This window comes from Lepidochelys olivacea, assembly GCF_965140295.1.
Source record: "Lepidochelys olivacea isolate rLepOli2 genome assembly, chromosome: 2".
NCBI classification, from domain to species: domain Eukaryota; kingdom Metazoa; phylum Chordata; order Testudines; family Cheloniidae; genus Lepidochelys; species Lepidochelys olivacea.
Genome location: NC_140412.1, coordinates 183,254,977 through 183,276,464, shown reverse-complemented (window position 1 = coordinate 183,276,464; position 21,488 = coordinate 183,254,977). Strand labels below are relative to the sequence as shown.

At 43.5% G+C, this 21,488-nt stretch overlaps 1 protein-coding gene across 2 annotated transcripts; it reads right to left on the bottom strand.

The window, feature by feature from the left end:
- Positions 1–6,806: 6,806 nt before the first annotated feature.
- KBTBD2 (kelch repeat and BTB domain containing 2) lies at positions 6,807–21,485 on the bottom strand. Of its 2 annotated transcripts, none has more exons than XM_084621587.1 (4): positions 21,381–21,485; positions 16,224–16,749; positions 10,072–10,237; positions 6,807–9,524 (listed from the first exon to the last, which is right to left on the bottom strand). In XM_084621587.1, exons 2-4 carry the CDS (start codon positions 16,391–16,393, stop codon positions 7,989–7,991), a joined length of 1,872 nt encoding a protein of 623 aa, XP_084477713.1. In that variant the 5' UTR covers positions 16,394–16,749; positions 21,381–21,485; the 3' UTR covers positions 6,807–7,988. The 2 variants fall into 2 exon arrangements, with proteins under 2 accessions (XP_084477713.1, XP_084477712.1); XM_084621586.1 differs by having other exon boundaries at positions 21,281–21,474.
- Positions 21,486–21,488: the final 3 nt, after the last annotated feature.

The following is a 21,488-nucleotide window of genomic DNA, read 5'->3' as shown; positions in this document are numbered from 1 at the left end:
TCGACCCTTGGGTAATTTGTTCTCTGTATTGAGTTCAAACAGTTCTTGATTTTGAACACTGGTGGATATAACTTGAGCCTTACTATGGCTACTAACAGCCATTTCTTAGGACTCCGGCTAAAGAGGGTAGGTCAGAAGGAAGAAGAGTTGTGTACAGGAATTGTCTCGTACACAGCTGCTCACTTTGTCAGTCATAGTGAAGTTTTTGTAGAAGAAAATATTTGTTTCTTAGGAAACATCTGCTTCCTATTTTTGCTTCTGCTAGGGAAATAAATACTTCTTGAATAGCCTGTATTAGCAATCTATTAGTTGTTATTATGCTGGCTTTTATAGTGGGGGGTAAGGTTTCTGCATTCTCAGTTACTAATTTCTGTTTCCCTTAGCTTCTCACCTGTAAACTAGGAGGCCGAGGGTATCAGTTTAGGATGACTGATAGCTATGCATGAGTGTAACACAGCTTCCTTGCCCCTGCTAGGAGCCATTGCTTGTCACAAGGTTTTGACTATAAAAGAACCACTGACGTCTCATTACAAGTAAAGAACATACCCTAAGTCCATGAGCCATTTTATTAAACATAGAAAAAAATTTTTGGTCTGAATGGCTTTAGCTGAGGCTTTGAAATGTGTGAGGCACATCTACACTTATGATTCTATAGCAGGGGTGGGCAAACTTTTTGGCCCGAGGGACACATCTGGGTATGGAAATTGTATTGTGGGCCATAAATGCTCATGAAATTGGGGCTTGGGGTGTGGGAGGAGGTGAGGGCTCCAGCTGGGGGTGCAGGCTCTGGAGTAGGGCCAAAAATTAGTTCAGGGTGCAGAAGGTGGCTCCAGGTTGAGGCAGCGGGTTGAGGGCTCCAGCAGGGGGTGCAGGCTCTGGGGTGGGGTTGGGGGTGCAGGAGGGTGCTCTGCACTGGGACTGAGGGGTTCAGGGCTGGGGGTAGAGGCGTGGGAGGAGTTCAAGGGTGCAGGCTCCAGGCAGCGCTTACCTCAAGCAGCTCCAAGAAGCAGCGGCATGTCCTACGTGGAGGTGTGGCCAGGCAGCTCTGCATGCTGTCCCATCCACAGGTGCTGCCCCTGCAGCTCCCACTGGCCGTGGTTCCTTGCCAATGGGAGCTGCAAGGGCAGCACTGGGCGGGGAGGGGCGCGCAGCATGTGGAGCCCTCTGGCTGCCCCTACGCTTAGGAGCTGGAGCGGGGACATGCCACTGCTTCTGGGAGCCATGGCACACATGGAGCGGGGCAGGTCCTGGACCTTACTCCCCAGCAGGAGCTCGAGGGCCTGATTAAAACATCTGAAGGGCCATATGTGGCCCCCGGGCCGTAGCTTGCCCACTCCTGTTCTATAGGATGTTTTGGAAGGAAGTCCCCTTCTGAAGGTATGACTGTCTCACTGGTGGAGCTGCAGCTGCACCAGTCTTAGGTTACTAAAACTTTTGAAGTTACTTTGTTTTTATACATTAGGCTTTTGGTTAGTATGTGCACAGTACTTCCCCTGCCTTTTTACAGAAGGAAGGGAGAGAGCATGCCATGCAGCCTGGTCTGAGGATCCCTCAGCCAAGGGGAGGTACTAGTACAAATAGCTTGATTAGGGGGAATAGACTGCTGGATAGTACCAGGAGCTTTCTTGTTTCTTGAGGCTGGCTAGCATCCCTAGAAATACTTTAGGGAAGACTTATTACCACTTCAAGGTTTACACAGAAAATGGCAGTAATTTGAATATGAGAAGGAATTTCTTACTTACCTCTTTGTAATCCTACAATGGTGCAGCTGCATGGAGAATAGAGTCCTCATCTACCTTTGTTCTTGTCACAGACTAACTGAAGTGCTCTTTATGCTTTAGCGTGGAGCCAGCCTATTCAGAGGTGCAGAGAGGGAGGCCCCTTTCCCTGGCAGAGCAGGAGTTCATGGGCTGAAAACCAGCATGCAGTGAGTTAGATAGAGCGCTGACCTTCTGAGGAGAAAAATCTAAAACAGAGGTTCTCAACCTTTTTCTTTCTGAGGCCCCGCCAGCATGCTGTAAAAATGCCATGGCCCACCTGTGCCACAGTAACTGGTTTTCTGCATATAAAAGCCAGGGCCAGTGATAGGGGGCAGGAAGCAGGGCAACTGCCTGCGACCTCACGCTACAGGGGCCCCTGCAAAGCTACATCGCTCAGGCTTCAGCATTAGCCCTGGGTGGTGGGGCTCAGGGCCCTGGACTTCAGCCCCTTGTGGTGGGGCTTCAGCTTTCTGCCCTGGGCCCCTGTGAGTGTAACACTGGCCCTGCTTGGTGGACCCTCTGAAGTGTGTTTGTGGCCCCCTGGCTGAGAACCAAGGATCTAAAACTCTGGGGATGAGGGGGAGAGAAAGGGTTAAAAAATATCAGGGTTTAAACCTACATACTCATTGGCAAGGTGAACTGCCGCCTGATGGCTGTTTCTCTGAGACTCAGAGCCTCTAGGGTTTGCAAGACTGACCCCTGAGCAGGCTGTGAGGGATTTCTCCTCCCGCTGGGCATGCTTATGCTCATGCTCCTGGCTGAGCCTCCTCTGTGGAGTCATGGCTTCAGGTAGAGATCAAGGATTTACGAACTGTCCAACTGAAAACCTGTGTGGACAGCTTTCAGTAGCAGGGCATGGCTCCCCTCTGAGGGTCCTGAAAAGCTGCCTATACCACCTTTAAGTTGACTCAGTGCTTGTAAGGCTGCTGCAGTGAGTGGCAGAGGAAGCCTGCCCCAGGGGTGTACCAGAGATGCCAGAGGATTAGAGCTTCACTACATTGGTCGTTCTTCACCTCTGGAAAGTGAGAGGAGCTAGAAGCTGAAATGAACTAGCTACTGCACAAAAAAATTAGTTCTAAAACAAAGTGGTTGGGAGATAAACCTCCAACTAATTCCACTGCTGGAGGCAGAGAACAGGGTAGCCTGAGGTGAAGGGCAGGGCTGAGTCCTGGAGCCTCCACCAACATTGGACTACGTGTGAGTTCCGTTAAGTGGGAGGTCTTACCCATTAGCAAAGATTAAGGAGACACGCCACACAGCAGAAGTTAAAGGTCATTTATGCTTCCCTGAACAATGCAGGTTTAAAAAGCCAGTCCTCCCTTCTGCTGTAGTTCTTTTAAAACTATTTAAAATTGTAATTTGAAAGAGTCTTCTCATAACAAAGGAATCCTCTCTGGGTCTTGACTGATGGATTAACCACACCCACAAAAGCAGATGTATGTCAGTTTCCATGCCAGACTGCTCCTCTATGAGCATACTGGAACTGCATCAACTTTCCCCTGCCCCCCTCCTCCAGTTGAGTTAGTGCCACAGCTTCATATTCTAGAAAAACATACATTCTCCAGGCTGCGCTAAGAATAAAGCTTGGATTCTGAGTGAGATTTATTTAGGAGATGATAGAGAAGGAATAGCCACAGCTGTTAACAGAAGATAGTAATGAAGCCTTTCTTTCTGTTGGGACACCACTATACAGCAGCACAAGTACTCTCATTTAGTCTGCCAGGAGACCCTCATGCCTAGCACCCTCTCAGGGAAAGACCCTGCAGGAGTGGAGCATTCACCAACCAGTAGTCACACCAATGAACGGTCAGAATGTGGCTGCATGCTCTACAGACCCTGTGGCAATGTCTGCTACCAAAGTTGGGAGCACAGCACCCCTAACACTCCCTGAATGGTCAGCTGTTACTGATGACAAAAACAGAGCTGGGCCAGTTTGACTGCTACCATGGATTCAACAGCTCTGTTGGTTCACAGATGCAAGGGGTCTCTCTTTTGCTTATGATCCAACCACAGGACTTACCTTTCTCCATATCTCCGCAGAACCTCACTCAGCTCTCTTCTGAGACTAGACCAGTCATTCAATCCTTAGATAGGCACTCTGGACTCTGAAAACCTCTAACAAAGAGTGACAAACCAGTCTTTTTCCATTAGGGCTCAACACTTTTGCTACCAAGGGTGCAGGTATCACCACTATTTCTTAGGACAGCTGGGAAGAGAAAATGTAAGGGTTTACATCCAATAACCTGTTGAGCAGAGCAGCTGAAGACAACTGTTGCAACTGCAGCAGATCAGAACGGTGAAGCAGTTGCAGGGCTTATACAGGGGAAGCAATTTAGGCACCATCACACTAAGGCCTGCTCTACACTTATGTTTTACCAGTGTAATTTTTGGCAAGGAAAATGATTTTGTTTGTTTGTTTAAATAAAGTTAAACTGATCATCCTTGGGCTTTTATAAGAATGTTTGTAGGAGTATAGCTTATTCCTCTTCCCCTACAGGAATAAACTGTACAAATACAGTTATACCAGTATAACTGAATCCATGCTAGTTAAAGCAGTACACCTTTTATGTTTAGATGAGCCCTATGTTTTATTTGCTTCCAAAGTGTTCGTTAATCCATCAGTCAGATCCCAGATCAGAAGATTCTTCCATGAGACTAAAAAGTTATTAAATATTGTATAGGAGAAGCTCTTCAGGAAACCTTGGCCTCCAGTGATTGATGGCATATTGAGAAATGCCCTTCTGTAGACCTACAGTTACCCCGGTTGTATTGCATCAGAAAAAAGGGCTGGATATTACTGCAGGCAGTTGTAGGTTACTGAGATCAGCCTTTTGTGAATTCCTTAAAAGGTAGGATGAAAACAAAAAGCTATTTGACTAAACAAGTTGTCCTTTAATGTATGATCCAAAATCAGCATGTCTTAAAGCTCATTCTCTCTAAATTGGGTGGAGATAGGTAACATGTATGGAGTCTCACTGTGAGAAGAATCAATCCTGCCCTCCCAACACCACATGAATTGAAATGACCTACGTAACAATAGTCTTCATTGCTGTGTTATATAAGCCCTTACTTTTAAGGAAAATCACAACTGAACCACACTAAAACAGTATCCTGAGTGAAAGTTTGCACAAGTTCAAACTATCAAAACCAACTAACCAGAAAAGCAGACGAGAGAATCCTTGTTAGAACGTTTTGGGAACCGATTTCCCACTGAATAGGGCTGTTACTCATGTATTAGTAAAAGGTTAAATAAGGCAACCAAGAAACTAAGTTAAAAGATCACTAAGGCATGGTTTAAAAAAAAACAAAAAAAAACCCTATGGTTATCATATACTGTTTAAGGACCATCTAAAATCCTGAGTTCAAAGAGTTGAGTCACAGAAAGAGGCTTGAAATGTAGGCCAGATAAATTAGGGAGAAATGTGTATTTTCTGAATACAAGGTGATGCACTGTAGCTGTTATCAATGTATGCTTTGGATGTATTGGGGAATCCTGCAATGTGACATCTGAGGAGGAATATTTCATAGAATACTTTTACACAATGTTAACATGAATAAAGTCAGCAAGCGTGACAGAGTGGTGGGGCTGGAGAAAGCCGGATGACTTGGTTATGGCCCACTGCATCCACCCTAAGTATCTAAAAAGCCACTGCTTTCCCCGCAGAGGCCCTGAATAAGTGAAGCCACACTTACTGCAAATGACCCCAGCTTATGAACTCCTATGGTTCACCAGGTCAGCCTTTCAGTGTCTGCTAAGGCTTATTTCCCTAGTTCAGCAAGCTGTGTGCAGAGCACAAATGCAATCAAGACAGTACTGGAGAATGAAATAGCCAGCAACATTAAAGTTCTTCATCAGCCTCTATTAGACCGAACTTAAGACAAATGAAGACAAACAAATCTGGGGCAACTAGTACAAGTAGTATGTTCCAAAAGTGTGGGTTTTAAAATGTCGCCAACACAAACATTAGAAAGGGGAAAAGATTGGTGAGACCATTACAAATCTATTTTTGAATAATTAAATGTAGCAACTTTTTAATCCATAAAAATACTTTGGAAAATTCTTTTAGGTTTGCCAAATTTGATATTAAGTGCTTTCATTTTAGTCTGAAAGATTATTCAAATCGCTACTTTAAGTAAAAAATCTTAGTGCAACCTAAACTACAGAGCTGCTACCACCACTTCTATCTACAGTAAGTGGTATGGTAGTTATTTATTCGGCCACAGTATTTAGGACAAGACCTTCATAGTTATGTTTTCCCACATGATAATGTTTTGCAAACAAGATATAATTTCCTGTAGTCCATGCTGGTTTGGTACTTGGAAGCTGCTCATTAAATTTGAAATATCTGGTTCATAGGGGATAAAGTTAAATAGCAAAAAAAATCAAAGGGACAGTGTAAATATTTCTAAGCCCCCAATCTGAAATATTAATATGGGTGCAAATGCCAAACATTAACACTGGATAGAAACTGCTTTATATATGTTCTATATATGAGCCACAATTTGAATTTTAACACCAACATTTTAAGAAGCATATCTTGTCTCATGAATGGCTGGAAGAGTCAAGGGTTACTCTACTACACCAAAAACGTACACAAGCAATGTAACCAAAAATCAAACTGTTGCTATTAGAATGTACACGTTATTTCTTGAAATTTATACCTTTATTTCTAATTCTATTTATGAAGATCAAGAAGTCAGTCCCCTCACAGTGGGACTGTATAGTGGGACTTCTGAATTAGCATTTTATGGAGACCATTCCACACAATTTTTCCTTCTGACACTTGATAAGCATTATATGGTAATTTGGTGTAAGAAGACATGAATTTACTCAATCATAATCTCAATCATAATTTACATAATCTCAAATATGTCATCAAGCTGAACTTCCAGTTTCACTAAACAAGTACAGCTTTCAAACATGCACGGCTCATGACTCATCTTAACAGCCCTTAAACAAGCTAACTTCCTATCGCCAAGCCAACTGCCGAAAGTAGAGAAATTCATAGCTATACTCTTTCCCACCACAAAGCACACCAAAACTCATTTAGATTCAGTCTTTTTTTTAATAAATTAATGTCATTCAAAATACAGTGCCAGAACATGATGCAGCTGAACATGCTAGTAAGGTTGTCATGAAGCACCTGTGTTCATGTTAGATTGGCGGCGCCCCGCTACTGCTAGTGGTTCCTGGGATTAATGCCAGAGCAGCACTAGTCATCTGCTCTCCTGCACACAGCGTACAGAATATTCCTGAACAATTCGCTCCCCCCCAAAAAGTAAAAAACCTGATAGCTAAAGGATATCTATACACAATCACACTACAGTAATGCTTGTTATTAAATTAACAAAAAAATAAAGACCTGGTTAATCCACACTAAAACTTTGTTTTACATTGGAAAAATACATCAGCAGCAGGAAGTATTATACATGAGCCAATGTTACTGTAATACAGAATGTGGAGGCATTTATTGATTAAAGCTCCACACAGACCCGCACTATGAGTGGCTGGCAATTCCTATTGCAAGCCCAGCAATTTAAGTCCACATCTGGTAAACCACCAGCTGCTTGGAAGACCTGTATTCTAAACAGACAGGTATAAGTTAGTGAAAATAGAATACATGCACTTAATACACCTTGACTGAACCCGCAGTCATTTTGCCCTGCATGTTACCATACAAAGGAAGATCTACCCTTCCTACCACAGGTAGATCCATGGGATTTGTTTATTTTTCTTTTATATGACGTTACTATACCGATACGGATATTGGTGTTAAGTGCAGCACATTCCATTACTTAGGCCACATTGAAAATTATATAACGAGCACTAAAGTAGAATATCCAGAAGTAGTTCAAATATAACTGGAAGATATTTTCAGAACAATTGTGACATACCATCCTAGCAACAATAACTGCTGTGATTCTTCTTGAACTGAAAGACTTTCCTAGGACTAGAAATTAATTCTTCAGACAGTAGTCAGATGCTTAAGCTCATGATATACATATAGGTTTCTCTCAATTATCAGATAGTATCTCAGATTATGGAAGCATATCTGCTTATAAAAGTCACTGATTCATACTGAATGACTCCAAATGTTAAGTAGGGCATAAAAATACAATTATGAAAAACAGGTTTAATGTTTCAATTTCCAGCCCTGTTCTTTCATTAAAGTTTCTATTTCAAGGTAACTGAGCCCAGAAGCAGGTGTGCAGTCTCTAATTTGGGAGCTATACGGGTGGCAGGGTAACCATCTCCCCATCCAGCTCAAACTCATCAGCCCCATCTGGTGAAAAGAGATATGTTGGAGGCTTCCATGGGGACTCTTCAAGGCAAGATGGATACAGCTTACCTACAGTGCATCGGAAGTCTTTTCCTAAGTCCCAGAGCACACGTTCTGATATATGCTGTCGTAGAGACCACCGATCAAGCTCCAGATCATATTGGTAGGTGGCATACTTGGCTCTCTCATTCATGTGGGTTTCTCGTATGAAGACACATAAAGAATTGGAGATTACAACAGCTCTAACACAAGGGTCAGAATACCGCTTGGCAGGGATATTAGCTGCCATTCTCCATTCATTTTTATTCACATCATAGACTTCCACAGTTACGGAAGACCCATCTACAGTGCTAGTTGGGAGTCTTATACCAGAATTGCTGCCAATATGCAATCCTCCAATATAGAATATTTTGTCACCAAAAGCAGCAGCAGAAGCAAAGCATCTACTAGTTTGTCTCATAGCCATTTCTATCCAAGCATCTGACCTGGGAAAATAACAGTACATCAAGTTGTGGGCCATTACATAAATGCAGTTATGAACTGCTACTGCTGTACTCCACTGCCATGCACAAGGCAATGGGCTTACCATGGTCCATTCATCTTTCTCAGTATCGTATCTTTCCACAGTTCTTCTGTTGAGTTCTCCACCTACGCTATCTCCTCCAATTGCATAGATGTATCCTTCACAGCAGACCAAGGATGGCTTTATACGAACAAACAACATTGGAGTCTTTGGAAACCAAGTGTTTTGCTGTGCATCAAACCAGTAAAAGCAATTCACAGTTCTGAAGGCAGCCTGAAGTTTGCTAGTTTTACTGTGATTGGTTTTTGTGTTTTTCAGAGGAACTTGCCCACCTGCTATATAGATATCATTATCAGGAGTTACAAGTGTTCCAACCTTATGCAAGTCAGCAGGAGGATTGCAAAGCTTGTAAACTTTTTCTGCCTGGGGGCTATAACAGACAGAAGAGTAAAGACTACCAGGGTTTTCAGCAGCAGCTTCAATGAATATCATCATCTCCTCTTTAGTCATACCAAGTCTTGGTTTGAAAAATTTGGGCATAGATTTGTATAATCCTTGCACCACCACCGATTTATCATTAGGTGGTAATCCTTGAAACCAGGATCGCTGTGTTACTTCTGAAAGTGCATCAATTCTGATTTGGCTAAGAACAGAGGACAAATACTGTGATCGTGATTCTGTGTTGTATTCCAGCCATAACATAGCAGCTTCACGAACTGTCTCCTCTTTTTCCACATTTAAGTTGTCACTGCTTAAAACATCTATCAGTAGATCATGTGACAGTTGCATGAAAGCATCTTGGTGGTACACAGCAGTGAACTTGTGCTCTACCATTCTCTTAGCACTTTGTTTTAACTCTTCACAGCTGAAGAGATCAGCAAAACTTAGTAACCGCACACAGTTCTCTGCATTTATTTTTTTAATTAAATATTCTCGGCATCGCTGTAACACATCTTCTACCTGTAATGCAAAAAAAAAAAAAAAAAAGCCAAACAACTTAAGCACAGTAGACAAAGACCTATTCCTTTACCTACAAACAAGATGCAAAAAAATACAAAAAAGGAAGAATGCTGCACTGACACTGCTAGTCACAACAGGTTTCTGAGCCAACACCACGTCGTTCCACCCAGAAAGATACATGAAATTTGACTACACAATATGATTTTTTAAAACACTGCCATGTTTACCTGACATGCAAATTGTTTGACCCTCTACATGTTTGTGCATTTTACTTAGCTTCGTACAAAAGTAAAGTGCTAGAAATTGTGTTTAATTCTATTCCTTCAGAAACCATAAAAATAGGTAGGCTGTGGGATTATTCTGGTAATGGCTGCCCACACTAATGAACAAACTTGATAGTAATTTTAAAAATTATGTCTCCTTTTTTTTAAAAAATGAGACAGATGGGTATTTAATTGAAATTTAAGGAAAAAATTAGAACCAGATATTTTGGTACAGAGATTAAGCAGTTATGCATTTTTACTCAAAATACACATGATGTTCCTACCTGTAAGAAGCAAGCAGTCTCATAAAGCTGTTCTACCGTGCTGTCACTTATTGCCAAGTTACCCGTGTATGCATAAGTTATTATAATTTGTAAAGTGGCTGCATCCACATTCCTTAGATGTACATGTGTTTGTTTACTTTCACTTAGCCCACTCATGAACATGGCCCTGAAGAGAAAAATACCACATTAAGACTGTAATCTTAAGTAACTGCATTTAGTTATTTAGCCACTCCAACCAAAAAGGAGAAAGACGCCTAAAACTTTCTTGTCATTTCATTCCAACTTTAAAAATTCCTAATGTGATTTTCCATTTACATTAATGTAGTACTTACCTTAGATCACGCAGCATTTAAGATAAATGTTTTAACAAAGTTTTTCCAATTATATTAGTAACTTCCATGTTCCCTATGCATTAAAATCTAGTACTCAATGTTTATGTAAGCTACCATATCATTTTTACTCCTGTGGGAATTCTGCACCAAAAGATTAAAAATTCTGGATTTTAGAATTCTGCAAAATTTTACATATTTTGTCAAAATAACACAATATAATCATACCAGTTTCAATTATTTTGGGTCATTTCAAAATGTTTTTTGACAAATAGATTACTCACTAGGCATATTAATACAGAACTCTGAGTAATAATTCATTTAAACTACAATACAGAACCGCATTTCCTGCACCCCTCAGAAGCAGTGCAAAGGCTTGAGGGAGTCGGGGTAAGGGAGGAGTTGAGGGAGAAGGAAGCAAATTGCTGGGAAGGAGCCTGGGTGTGAACTTGGAAGGTTGTTGGGGACGGGTGGGAAAAGCATAGAACAGATTTTTTGGGAGGGGATGGGGAGGGATTGTTAGGGAGCTTCGCCCATGCAGACACTGGCTGACCCCTAGCCTCTCCCATTCAGTAAGGCACATCTGCCCCGTCCCCATGCGTTTGTGCAGCCCCATGTATCCTTGAACCCTCTGTCCATGTGTCCCTCCACCCCCACTCAGACACCTACTCCCTCCATCCCCCTGTGGCCCTGAATCCCCTTGTGGCTCTGTGCCACATCCCAGCCACTCCTCAGGCCCTATGTGGCTCTGTGCCCCCACTAAGCCACCCTGTCCCTGGGTGTTCCTGTACACACTCCCCCTGTCCCCATGTGTCTCTGTGCCCCCACTGAGCCACCACCTGTCCCTATGTAGCTCTGCACCCCCACCCCATCACTGTGTGACCTGGCACCTCCCTCCCCCCTCTGCCTCCACTCCCATTCAGCCCCTGCCCCAGTCTGTCCTCCTGCACTAGCCCTTATGAGCCCCTGTCTACCCCCCGCCCGGCCCCCAGCATCCCAATAGGGTAGTCCTAAATCTGCACATCAAAAATTGTTGAGAGACAGAATTGCCTTTCCTCCTCCACTAACAGGACGCAATGGGTGGGGTGTGATGAGCTCCCCACTCAACCCCCAATCTTCCAGAAGCCAGAGAGATTCCAGGGCTTTAATATCTAAACAACCAGAAACTGAGTCCATGAGCAAGAGTCAAGGACAGCACCTTGTTATAATTTTTCTCTCCAGCAACTTTACCAAGGGAAAGAGATATGATAAGATTCTGGGCAGTTGGGCTTCCCCATCAATTTTTGGATAGCAAGTTTAGTCCTTTTAGGTGACTAAGCTTTTTGAATCCTGCAGGTGACTGAACAGCTACTAGGGAAAGGAAAGATCAGAAGTTACAAAACAAAAAGCATAATATTCTGCATGTGTAAAACAGTTTATCTAAAAAATGGAAGGGGGCACAAGTAAACAATGGAAGAATGTAGAAGACAATGCAGGAAAAAGGCAGACATATGAAAGTCAAGATTGGTGGTATATTGCATTTAAAAATTTATAAAATAGATAAAATGTATATATTGTGACCAAGTTCCTGCTCTACCTTGGTGGGTCTTGCGCTTATTGGCGGATTTGCTCGCCTTGGAGCTTCACAGCAGCCCTCAGCTTGGCTGTTTTTCTGAATTCACAGTCCAGGTCGACGACTCCTGTGTCTGACCAGGAGTTGGGAGGATTTGGGGGGAACCTGGGCCCACCCTCTACTCCGGGTTCCAGCCCAGGGCCCTGTGGAATGCAGCTGTCTAGAGTGCCTCCTGGAACAGCTGTGCGACAGCTACAACTCCCTGGGCTATTTCCCCATGGCCTCCTCCCAACACCTTCTTTATCCTCACCATAGGACCTTCCTCCTAGTGTCTGATAATGCTTGTAAACCTCAGTCCTCTGACAGTCCGCGTTCTCACACTCAGCTCCTAGTGCCTCTTGCTCCCAGCTCCTCACACGCATACCACGAACTGAAGTGAGCTCCTTTTTTAAAACCCAGGTGCCCTGATTAGCCTGCCTCAATGGATTCTAGCAGCTTTTAGATAGGCTGATTAGAACACCTGCAGCCAGTCTTAATAGTCTCCAGAAGGTTCCTGATTGTTCTAGAACCTTCCCTGTTACCTTACCCAGGGGAAAGGGACCTACTTAGCCTGGGGCTAATATATTTGCCTTCTATTACTCTCCTATAGCCATCTGGCCTGACCCTGTCACATAATATTGTACCCCTTAAAATTGCTGTGCCTTCTTAAGCCATTTCCCTTGCGACCAGTAATTTTCACTGTGGATTGTAAGCTTTTTTTTTCAGGCTAGAGGTGATTTTATTCAAGACAATTTTAATTTCAAGATTAGGGTCTGTTTCTTAATCACGTAGAAAAAAATACCACTGTACTTTGTTCCAGTGGACAGAAAAAACCTCCCACACCACTTTTCCCCTTTCATAAATCAGCTAGGTGAGCAATAGGGGTTGGGGAAGAAGTGGAAGACACTCCTTTAGAGTAGTTTGGGATCTGATATTCCCATTTTGTTAGGAAGTATCAGCCAAGATAAAACCATGTCAGGCTGTGTATGAAAGCGCGCCAAGCACTTCATAACTCACCAAGACTGCCTCTGACTCCCCCAAAGGGAGGGAAGGAGTCACCAGCAGATTTTGTTGCGGCCACAACAGCCTCCAAAGCATGGGCAGAGATTGCAAATAGCAAAGATCACGAACAAGGTCAGCTCCGAGACTACTGCACTGGGCAGCACAGCATGGGGAGAGGAGGTGATCAGTCCTCTGTGGACAAAGAAGTGGTTCGGGACTATTTAGAAAAGCTGAACGAGCACAAGTTAATGGGGCCCAGATGCTCTGCATCCGAGAGTGCTAAAGGAGTTGGTGGATGCGATTGCAGAGCCATTGGCCATTATCTTTGAAAACTCATGGCGATTGGGGGGAGGTCCCGGACGACTGGAAAAAGGCTAATGTAGTGCCCATCATTAAAAAAGGGAAGGAGGATCCTGGGAACTACAGGCCAGTCAGCCTCACCTCAGTCCCTGGAAAAATCATGGAATAGATCCTCAAGGAATCTATTCTGAAGCACTTGGAGGAGAGGAAAGTGATCAGGAAGAGTCAGCATGGATTCACCAAAGGCAAGTCATGCCTGACTAATCTAATTGCCTTTTATGACAAGATAACTGACTCTGGGGATGAGGGGAAGGCAGTGGATGTGTTATTCCTTGACTTTAGCAAAGCTTTTGACACGGTCTCCCACAGTATTCTTGCCAGCAAGTTAAAGAAGTATGGGCTGGATGAATGGACTATAAGGTGGATAGAAAGCTGGCTAGATTGTCGGGCTCAACAGGTAGCGAGCAATGGCTCCATGTCTAGTTGGCAGCCAGTATCAAGTGGAGTACCCCAAGGGTCAGTCCTGGGGCCGGTTTTGTTCAATATCTTCATTAATGATCTGGAGGATGATGTGGATTGCACCCTCAGCAAGTTTGCAGATGACACTAAACTGGGAGGAGAGGTAGATACGCTGGAGGCTAGGATACAGAGGGACCTAGACAAATTAGAGGATTGGGCCAAAAGAAATCTGATGATGTTCAAAAATGACAAGTGCAGAGTCCTGCACTTTGGACAGAAGAATCTCATGCACTGCTACAGACTAGGGACGGAGTGGCTAGGCAGCAGTTCTGAAGAAAAGGACCTAGGGGTTACAGTGGGCGAGAAGCTGGATATGACTCAACAGTGTGCCCTTGTTGCCAAGAAGGTCAATGGCATTTTGGGATGTATAAGTAGGGGCATTACGAGCAGATCGAGCGATGTGATCATTCCCCTCTATTCAACATTGGTGAGGCCTCATCTGGAGTACTGTGTACAGTTTTGGGCCCCACACTACATGAAGGATGTGCAAAAATTAGAAAATGTCCAGCAGAGAGCAACGAAAATGATTAGGGGACTGGAACACATGACTTATGAGGAGAGGCTGAGGGAACTGGGATTGTTTAGTCTGCGGAAGAGAAGAATGAGGGGCGATTTGATAGCTGCTTTCAACTACCTGAAAGGAGGTTCCAAAGAGAATGGATCTAGACTGTTCTCAGTGATAGCAGATGACAGAACAAGGAGTAATGGTCTCAAGTTGCAGTGGGGGAGGTTTAGGTTGGATATTAGGAAAAACTTTTTCACTAGGAGGGTGGCGAAGCGCTGGAATGCGTTACCTAGGGAGGTGATGGAATCTCCTTCCTTAGAAGTTCTTAAGGTCAGGCTTGACAAACAAAGCCCTGGATGGGATTATTTAGTTGGGGATTGATCCTGCTTTGAGCAGGTGGTTGGACTAGATGACCTCCTGAGGTCCCTTCCAACCCTGATATTCTATGAAAGCAGCAGCTCCTCCCTGAAGTGCCCAGATGTTGCGCCTGAATAGTTGTTACCAAGGGCAGTGAAATGGGCTGCCTTGGTGTTTGTGCTGGGGGCTCTGGGCAGCTCCTCTGGAGACATGCAGGGCCAGCGTGCATGGCACAGGAGGCAGCTCATCAGTGGAGGCGGCTGCGGCATTCAGTTGCCAAGGCATTCCCCTGGGCAGCTCCCCCACTTCCGACTGGCCGGGGCATGAGGAGCCTGGGGCTCCGCAGACAGCTGGTGAGTTCCCAACCCACCTTCCCCAGGGCAGGCTCTTGTTGAAGGGCCATGGAAGGCAAGGACAGAGGGTGAGGTTTGTCAGACCAGCTACCTGCAAGAGTTGTTGGCCGCACTCTAAGGCCACAAAATATTTTGTTATGAGAACCCCTACGCTACAGAGTACTCCAGAAGCACATCTTCAGAGATCACTGCCATCTTTGGCCAACCCAATTCTAGCTAGCTATAAAGAAAGGAAGGATGTTTGTGACCTCCCAGGTTGGCAACCAGTGATACAGAAGATCCATGGTCATTACTAACTTATCAATCAGTTCCAGATTCTAGTTTCAAGGCTTTCACTTCCAGGGCTGGACAGACAGAAAAATGTTTCAGTGGCATCAATATGCATGACTAAGCCTGCTCCAAAATGCCAGTATAGGTTAGTTCTTCTTTCTAAAACTTGGTATGGAGAAATCCACAAAGATAGTATGAGAACTAAAAAATGCACCTAAGAGAAACCCCTTTTAAGAGGTTAAACGTAACAGGACCTAGTGGATTTAACACTACACTAGCAACACAGGAAAGGATTAGATAGCACTGGCACAGTAAGAATCTCAAGATTAAAACAATGCTTAATCCTCCATCCCGATGGATGAAGGATTAAGGATTACATGAAGTTGTAAGCTTCCTCAGAAATCCCTGCATTTAAAAGGAGCAGAAGACACTTGTTCAAGGAGCAAAGAGAACAAGGAGCGTGTTGGGCAAGGTGATGAGGGGACGGTCTCCTCTCAGTGGGGAATCCCTAGTCACTTTAGCCTATTTTAGAACCAGAAAGGACAATATATACTAAATGTCTATCTTATCTGGAAAAAGCTGTTCCACATGCTGAAGACAGGAAATGAACTGCATTACACAGCCTGAATTAACCCCAGAATGGGGCTGGTGATGATGAAACATTATTTCTTTTCTCCAAATGCTGGATGGTGATGCAATGTCCTTGGCTGGAATAAGTCATAAGATGCTAGAAAACCCTACTTTGACCTTTTAATGTTACTATTACTTGAAATATTTAAGAACTCTACTATTCACTTCAGATTTCCAGCACTAACAATCTTTAAATGGGCTGTACATTCATTTTTAACTATGTACGTCTAGCATTGCTTACAAAACAATACAATATGCCTTTAACTGAATGAATGAATCATGATTTGAACACTTACCTGAAATAAGAGCTGCATGTTGCAAGAACCATCTTATGGCAGGGGAATTCAGTGCCCTCAACAATCAACACTATGTCAGTTAGCAACTGCTGTTCATAGAACAATTTTAACTGCTCCAGCAAGGATACAGCATATTCGGTATTGATCTGCCTTTCGTCCTGAGTAGACATGACTGTGTTCCATTAATATTTCCAGACTAGATTAGAGAAGCAAGGATCTTTCTGCAGGAGAAAGGTCAAATGAATGTTTCTGGTGTAACAAGAAGAAACTGCAGGAGCTGCTTGTAGCATTTAGAAATTATATCGATACATTAGGCAGTGTTATCTTGGACTGCTGTATCACAAATGTTTCAGACTTCAACCTACTACTAGGTCATCACGCACTGATTTGGTGTCACAATCTGTTCTCTCGAGACTTTTTCAAGAGTGTTTGCAGAGCTCCTGCTGAAATCTGTAATGGTGCAGCACATTAATGAGCAAAAGTGAGCTCTGAGGTAGATTTCGTGGAAACATCTCATGATCAGTGGCTGCAAGCAAGAAAATAATATTGGTTGACAAATTAATACCTTTTAAAAGCACAATTTCTTCTTTCACAGTTCTCCTGCCTAAAATGGTTGCCATTATTTGAAATAGAATTTTAACCACAATATACACATTTCTAGAAAAAATACTGAAACAAGTACAAAAATATCTAAAGGTTAAAAATAAAGATAAAGAAAGGCAGAATAGTTTGTACATGATTTTTCTTCAAATTAAGGATCCTAGATCTATGAAATAGAACAGAAAAAAAAATTTTACGTCATACATCTCTACAGTTGAAAAGTGAAAATCAAAGTTGGATGACAAAGTTAAGATTCACTTGGCAATACTGCATATTTATGGCTGTATTCCTCTTCCAGGAGTACCTTATATTCTTAAAAAAAATTAAGTGGTAGGAACTCCTTTATTTACTCCAGCTAATAGTAAAGATAGCAACCATCTATAAATTTAGGATTTGTATTCTATCCCAGCATTAACAAAAATTCTTTTGTCTGCATTATGTACTTAAAAATAACAGCAATATTTTAACATTAGAGATGCTAGCCTTTCCATATTAGGAAACTAGCTTCCTAATATTACTCATCATATTTCCCACATCCCACCCACCCTTCAACAAAACTACACCTGTCTATCTGTTTTGCATGCCAGATCTAATCTTTTCAGAAAAAAATTATACTATAGGACAAGTGGTATTTGGGACATGGGGTTAAAATATACTGTTACTTTTTTCTAATTTTCGTTTGGATCACTAAATATCTCCAAAATGGCTTCACCTAACTTTACACTTGACTTATCTTTCTAGATTTCAAGAAGTGTCTCACTATATGAAGAAAAAAGTTTTAAAGAGTGGTTCAAGGCAAAGAAGTTTCTTAAGGTATTTCAGGGCAAAAAAAACAGGGGAAGATACATAACTTTTGGTGATCAACTCAAGTTCTATGTTGACATGTCACTGTTATGGATGGCATTAAGTATCAGTTATTTTCAGTCTTTATAATGGACCAAGTGCTGTGCTGAACAGAAAAATATTTGAATTTATTACTTTGGTTTCAGTTTAGGCAGGTGCAGAGAAAATATTTTCTTTGTTTGGACAAGTTCAGTTAAAGTTGAGTAACAGACTCAGTTGAAAGAGCAGCAAAGCCTGTTTTCCCTCTTCTCATGTATGAATAAAAACCAGGTGGGAAAGGATGAGATCTACTAATTCTAATAACTTGAAAACCATGGAGCCAGATTTTCAAAGGTATTCTAGGTGCCTTAAACATATGCACAGGCATCTAATGAGATTTCTCAAAAGCATTTATCCATATCTTTAGGCACCTTTGAAAATCTGGTCCAGGGTGACCAGGAACAATCCATCAATTCACTAACTACAATGAATACCTCCTCTTCTGCTTAATAAATCAGTTTTAAAAGCAAAATATGTTTTGACCAGCTTAGTTTTTCTTATTATCCAGCACATTTAAGACAATTAAAATAAATTTCAGTTTTCCCTTTAATAGAATTCCAATTTTCATCCAAATGCAGCTCACAAATAAGCAAAAAAAAAAAAGTCTAGTAAATAAGTATGTCATTCGCCATCTTCTAACAAAATGTAAGAGTTATGTGAATAAATGTTGAGCTACATAACTGCTTAAATAAGCCTGTATAGCTGTAGCTCATGAAAGCTTATGTTCAAATAAATTTGTTAGTCTCTAAGGTGCCACAAGTACTCCTTTTCTTTTTGTATCTTCCTAGTTCACAAAGTATCACCAAATTTGGTATAAAAGCTATATTTAGTTGCAAATCAACATGCTTTAATATAGTTATACCATCCAATAAGATGGAACTTCTCAAGGAAAATACCTGAAAAAATACAAATGCTAAATAAGATTAAAATTGTTCATTTAAATTAATCAACCATGCCAACAGATCTCCATGACAAAAAGTCAAGCACAGGGAGAAGCAGAAGTTAAAACTAGCTCTGGACACTTGGGCAATATGTCAAATATGCAGCCTCGCCACTGAATAAGAAATAGGTGATTGATGAAGCAGTTCCATGTCTTAGATATCTTTCTCTGCCTGTTCTGATACTGCCATGACATCAGTTCTTGTAGAACTGCATCCTAAAACCTGAAGACACCAGATAGATCGTGATACTGAAGGAGGAGGACATGGAGTTCCAAAGACCTAATAGTGGACTTTGAGACATCATATGAGCCAGAGTATCTGAAATATTATACACACCACTCTTAAAACATGCTTGGACATTACCCAGCAGTTGCCAGTTTCTTCACTGTCTTTTTCTCCTCCACCTGGAGGAGGTTTACTAGAGAAAAATACATCTTCACAAACATGAAAACAGGAGAATACCGACAGCTTGGCAACTGGCCACAGAGATTACATCAAGAGGAGACTTTCTACTTCCACAAGTGAATCTTCCTAGCATTCTTATCCAATGGGAAGATCCAACCTGCCTAGGGACTTAGTTCACTGAGTCAGGATGTCCAGATCTGGCAGCCCATCATTAATGGGGAGAATGAATTTATCTTTCCTTGAGCTCTAGGATATTAATAGCCAGTCTCTTCTTGGCTAGCTGAAGTTTTCAATTCCAGAACCTCCATCATATATCTTAACTTCTGGAACTGTCCAAAACAGTATGATAATGAGACGAGAAATCCAAACATCTGAGTACAGAAATTAAGATTATCTTAAAACTTTGCCGTCAGTGATGTCCTAGAAAAATTTGAAGATTGAAAACTATCTTATCCTCCCCATAAATGACCTCAGATTGTAAGAGCTAAAATAATTTAACAGCAACTGCACCAACACAGCCCTTCTTCACAATCATACAGCCCAATTAAAAGATTCACCTTAGCAGAGTGGAGTTTGCTATTTGTTTAGTGTCCCAATCTTGTAAGGTAATGAGGGTAGTACTCAGCATCTTGCAAAATTGGGCCTTGAGTGTCCATGAGCCGAACAATTACCCAAGTATGATTGGACAAGAACTAAAGTGTCTCCACAGGCATGCCTTCTATGACCAGATCAGGTTATATGACTTGCAGAGATAAGGTAATTTTAATACGTAGTATGGAATTTTCAAATGCTTCTGTTTCTTGATAATTAACGTTCACTATAAGTTTCCTGACTTTTTAATGATGATCTCCCAACTCCTTAACTACAACATTCTTGTAAGGCTCTTTACCCTAATAGCCTCTCAGCCTTAATAAAGTTTGAATAGGAATAACCCTATTTGCTCTTCAGTTGAGCCTTCCCAAGTACATTTCTGAAGTAAAGAGACCAATGGAAATTTTAAAAATAAATATTTTGGGCTTTCATTATATCACAAAGCAGCAAAAAGAGTCAACTTCTTTTTTTTTGGCTTTGCAGCTCATCTGATAAAAACAGAAGAATTAGAAAAACAGATATAGTGTTATAAATCATAACCAAGTTTCAATTTTTTTCAAAAGCCACTAGTGCATGTGTCCAATCATTTTCTGTCTGCTGAAGGGAAAACTCAAAAGCCAAATGTTTAGGATGGGGAAATAATTTGCACATGATGGAAGACATCAAAACTATTCTACATCTTGTGCTAGGCATATTGCGTGTTTAAGCTGTGTAGCCACATCAGAAAAGGAAGCAGTATGTTATATTAAACAGCAATCAATAAGAGTCCAGTTAAAGCCGAACACTACTAGCAATCCCTCAAGTTACCCGACGCTTTTCTGAGGGAGCCTGGACGTCACCGCAAGCAGCAGCCCTGGGCACTGATGCCATTCGAGGTCCTTCCTACTCCAGGGTCGCTCGGACCACAAAGCAGCGCCATTAGCTCCCAGCGCCCTTCGCCCCAAAGGCTCCCCATCACCGCTTTACAGGCAAGAGGGTCTCAAATCAAAGTTTCACATCCTCCCCACCCCCCGGACAATGGGCACCCTGTGCACGGCACCCTGCTGCGCCCGGCCCACTACGACGCGGAGGGGCTACCCAGGCACCGCATCGCCCACCCGCCGCGAACCTACACCTCTCCCGCCAATGGCGAGGATCCCCCGAGCGGCCGGCCCCGTCTCCGGGCGCAGCCGGGCCGAAAAAGGGGAAAGCACACGACGACCCCCCCCCCCACTCTTCCCCCTGGGGCCCGCCGCGCTGGGAGCCAGGCGGGGGCAGCCCGCTGCCTCCTCCCCGCGCTGGCGGCTGTTATTGCCGGACTGTTCCGGTGCCCCTCGCAGCTGCCACGCCGGGCGGGGCCGCACCGAGAGCCCCGGGGGCCGCACCCAGGCCACAGGCCGCACAGAGCCCGACACGGCAGCGGCGCGGGGGCCTCCCAGCCAGGGAGCATCGCCAGGGGGCCCTGGGCAGAGCCCGGGGGCTACTCCCCAGAACCGCTCGCACGGCACAGGCCGCGGCGGAGCGGACGCTGCCCGAGGGCGGCGGGGGCCCGGTGCTGCGCGCAGGCAGGTCCGCAGTCTCCTTTCTCCTTCCCTCCCGTGGGAGGGGGGACGAACGCAGCCGCCGTGTCCCCCTCCCGCGCCATTTGCCCGGACAAACCTCCGGCCGCCGATTCCGCTTCAGCCTCAGCGCCCGCGGGGAAGGATCCGGTCAAACCCGGGCTGCGGACGGAGGCGGTCGCGCGCGCGTTCGTTCTCACCTCCTCCCTCAACGGCCGTTAAGATCGGCGGCGCACGCCCCCGCCATCATGCGCGCGCTCGGCTGTGGGCGGCAGGGAACTCGAGCCACGGTCCCGCCCTCCTCCCGC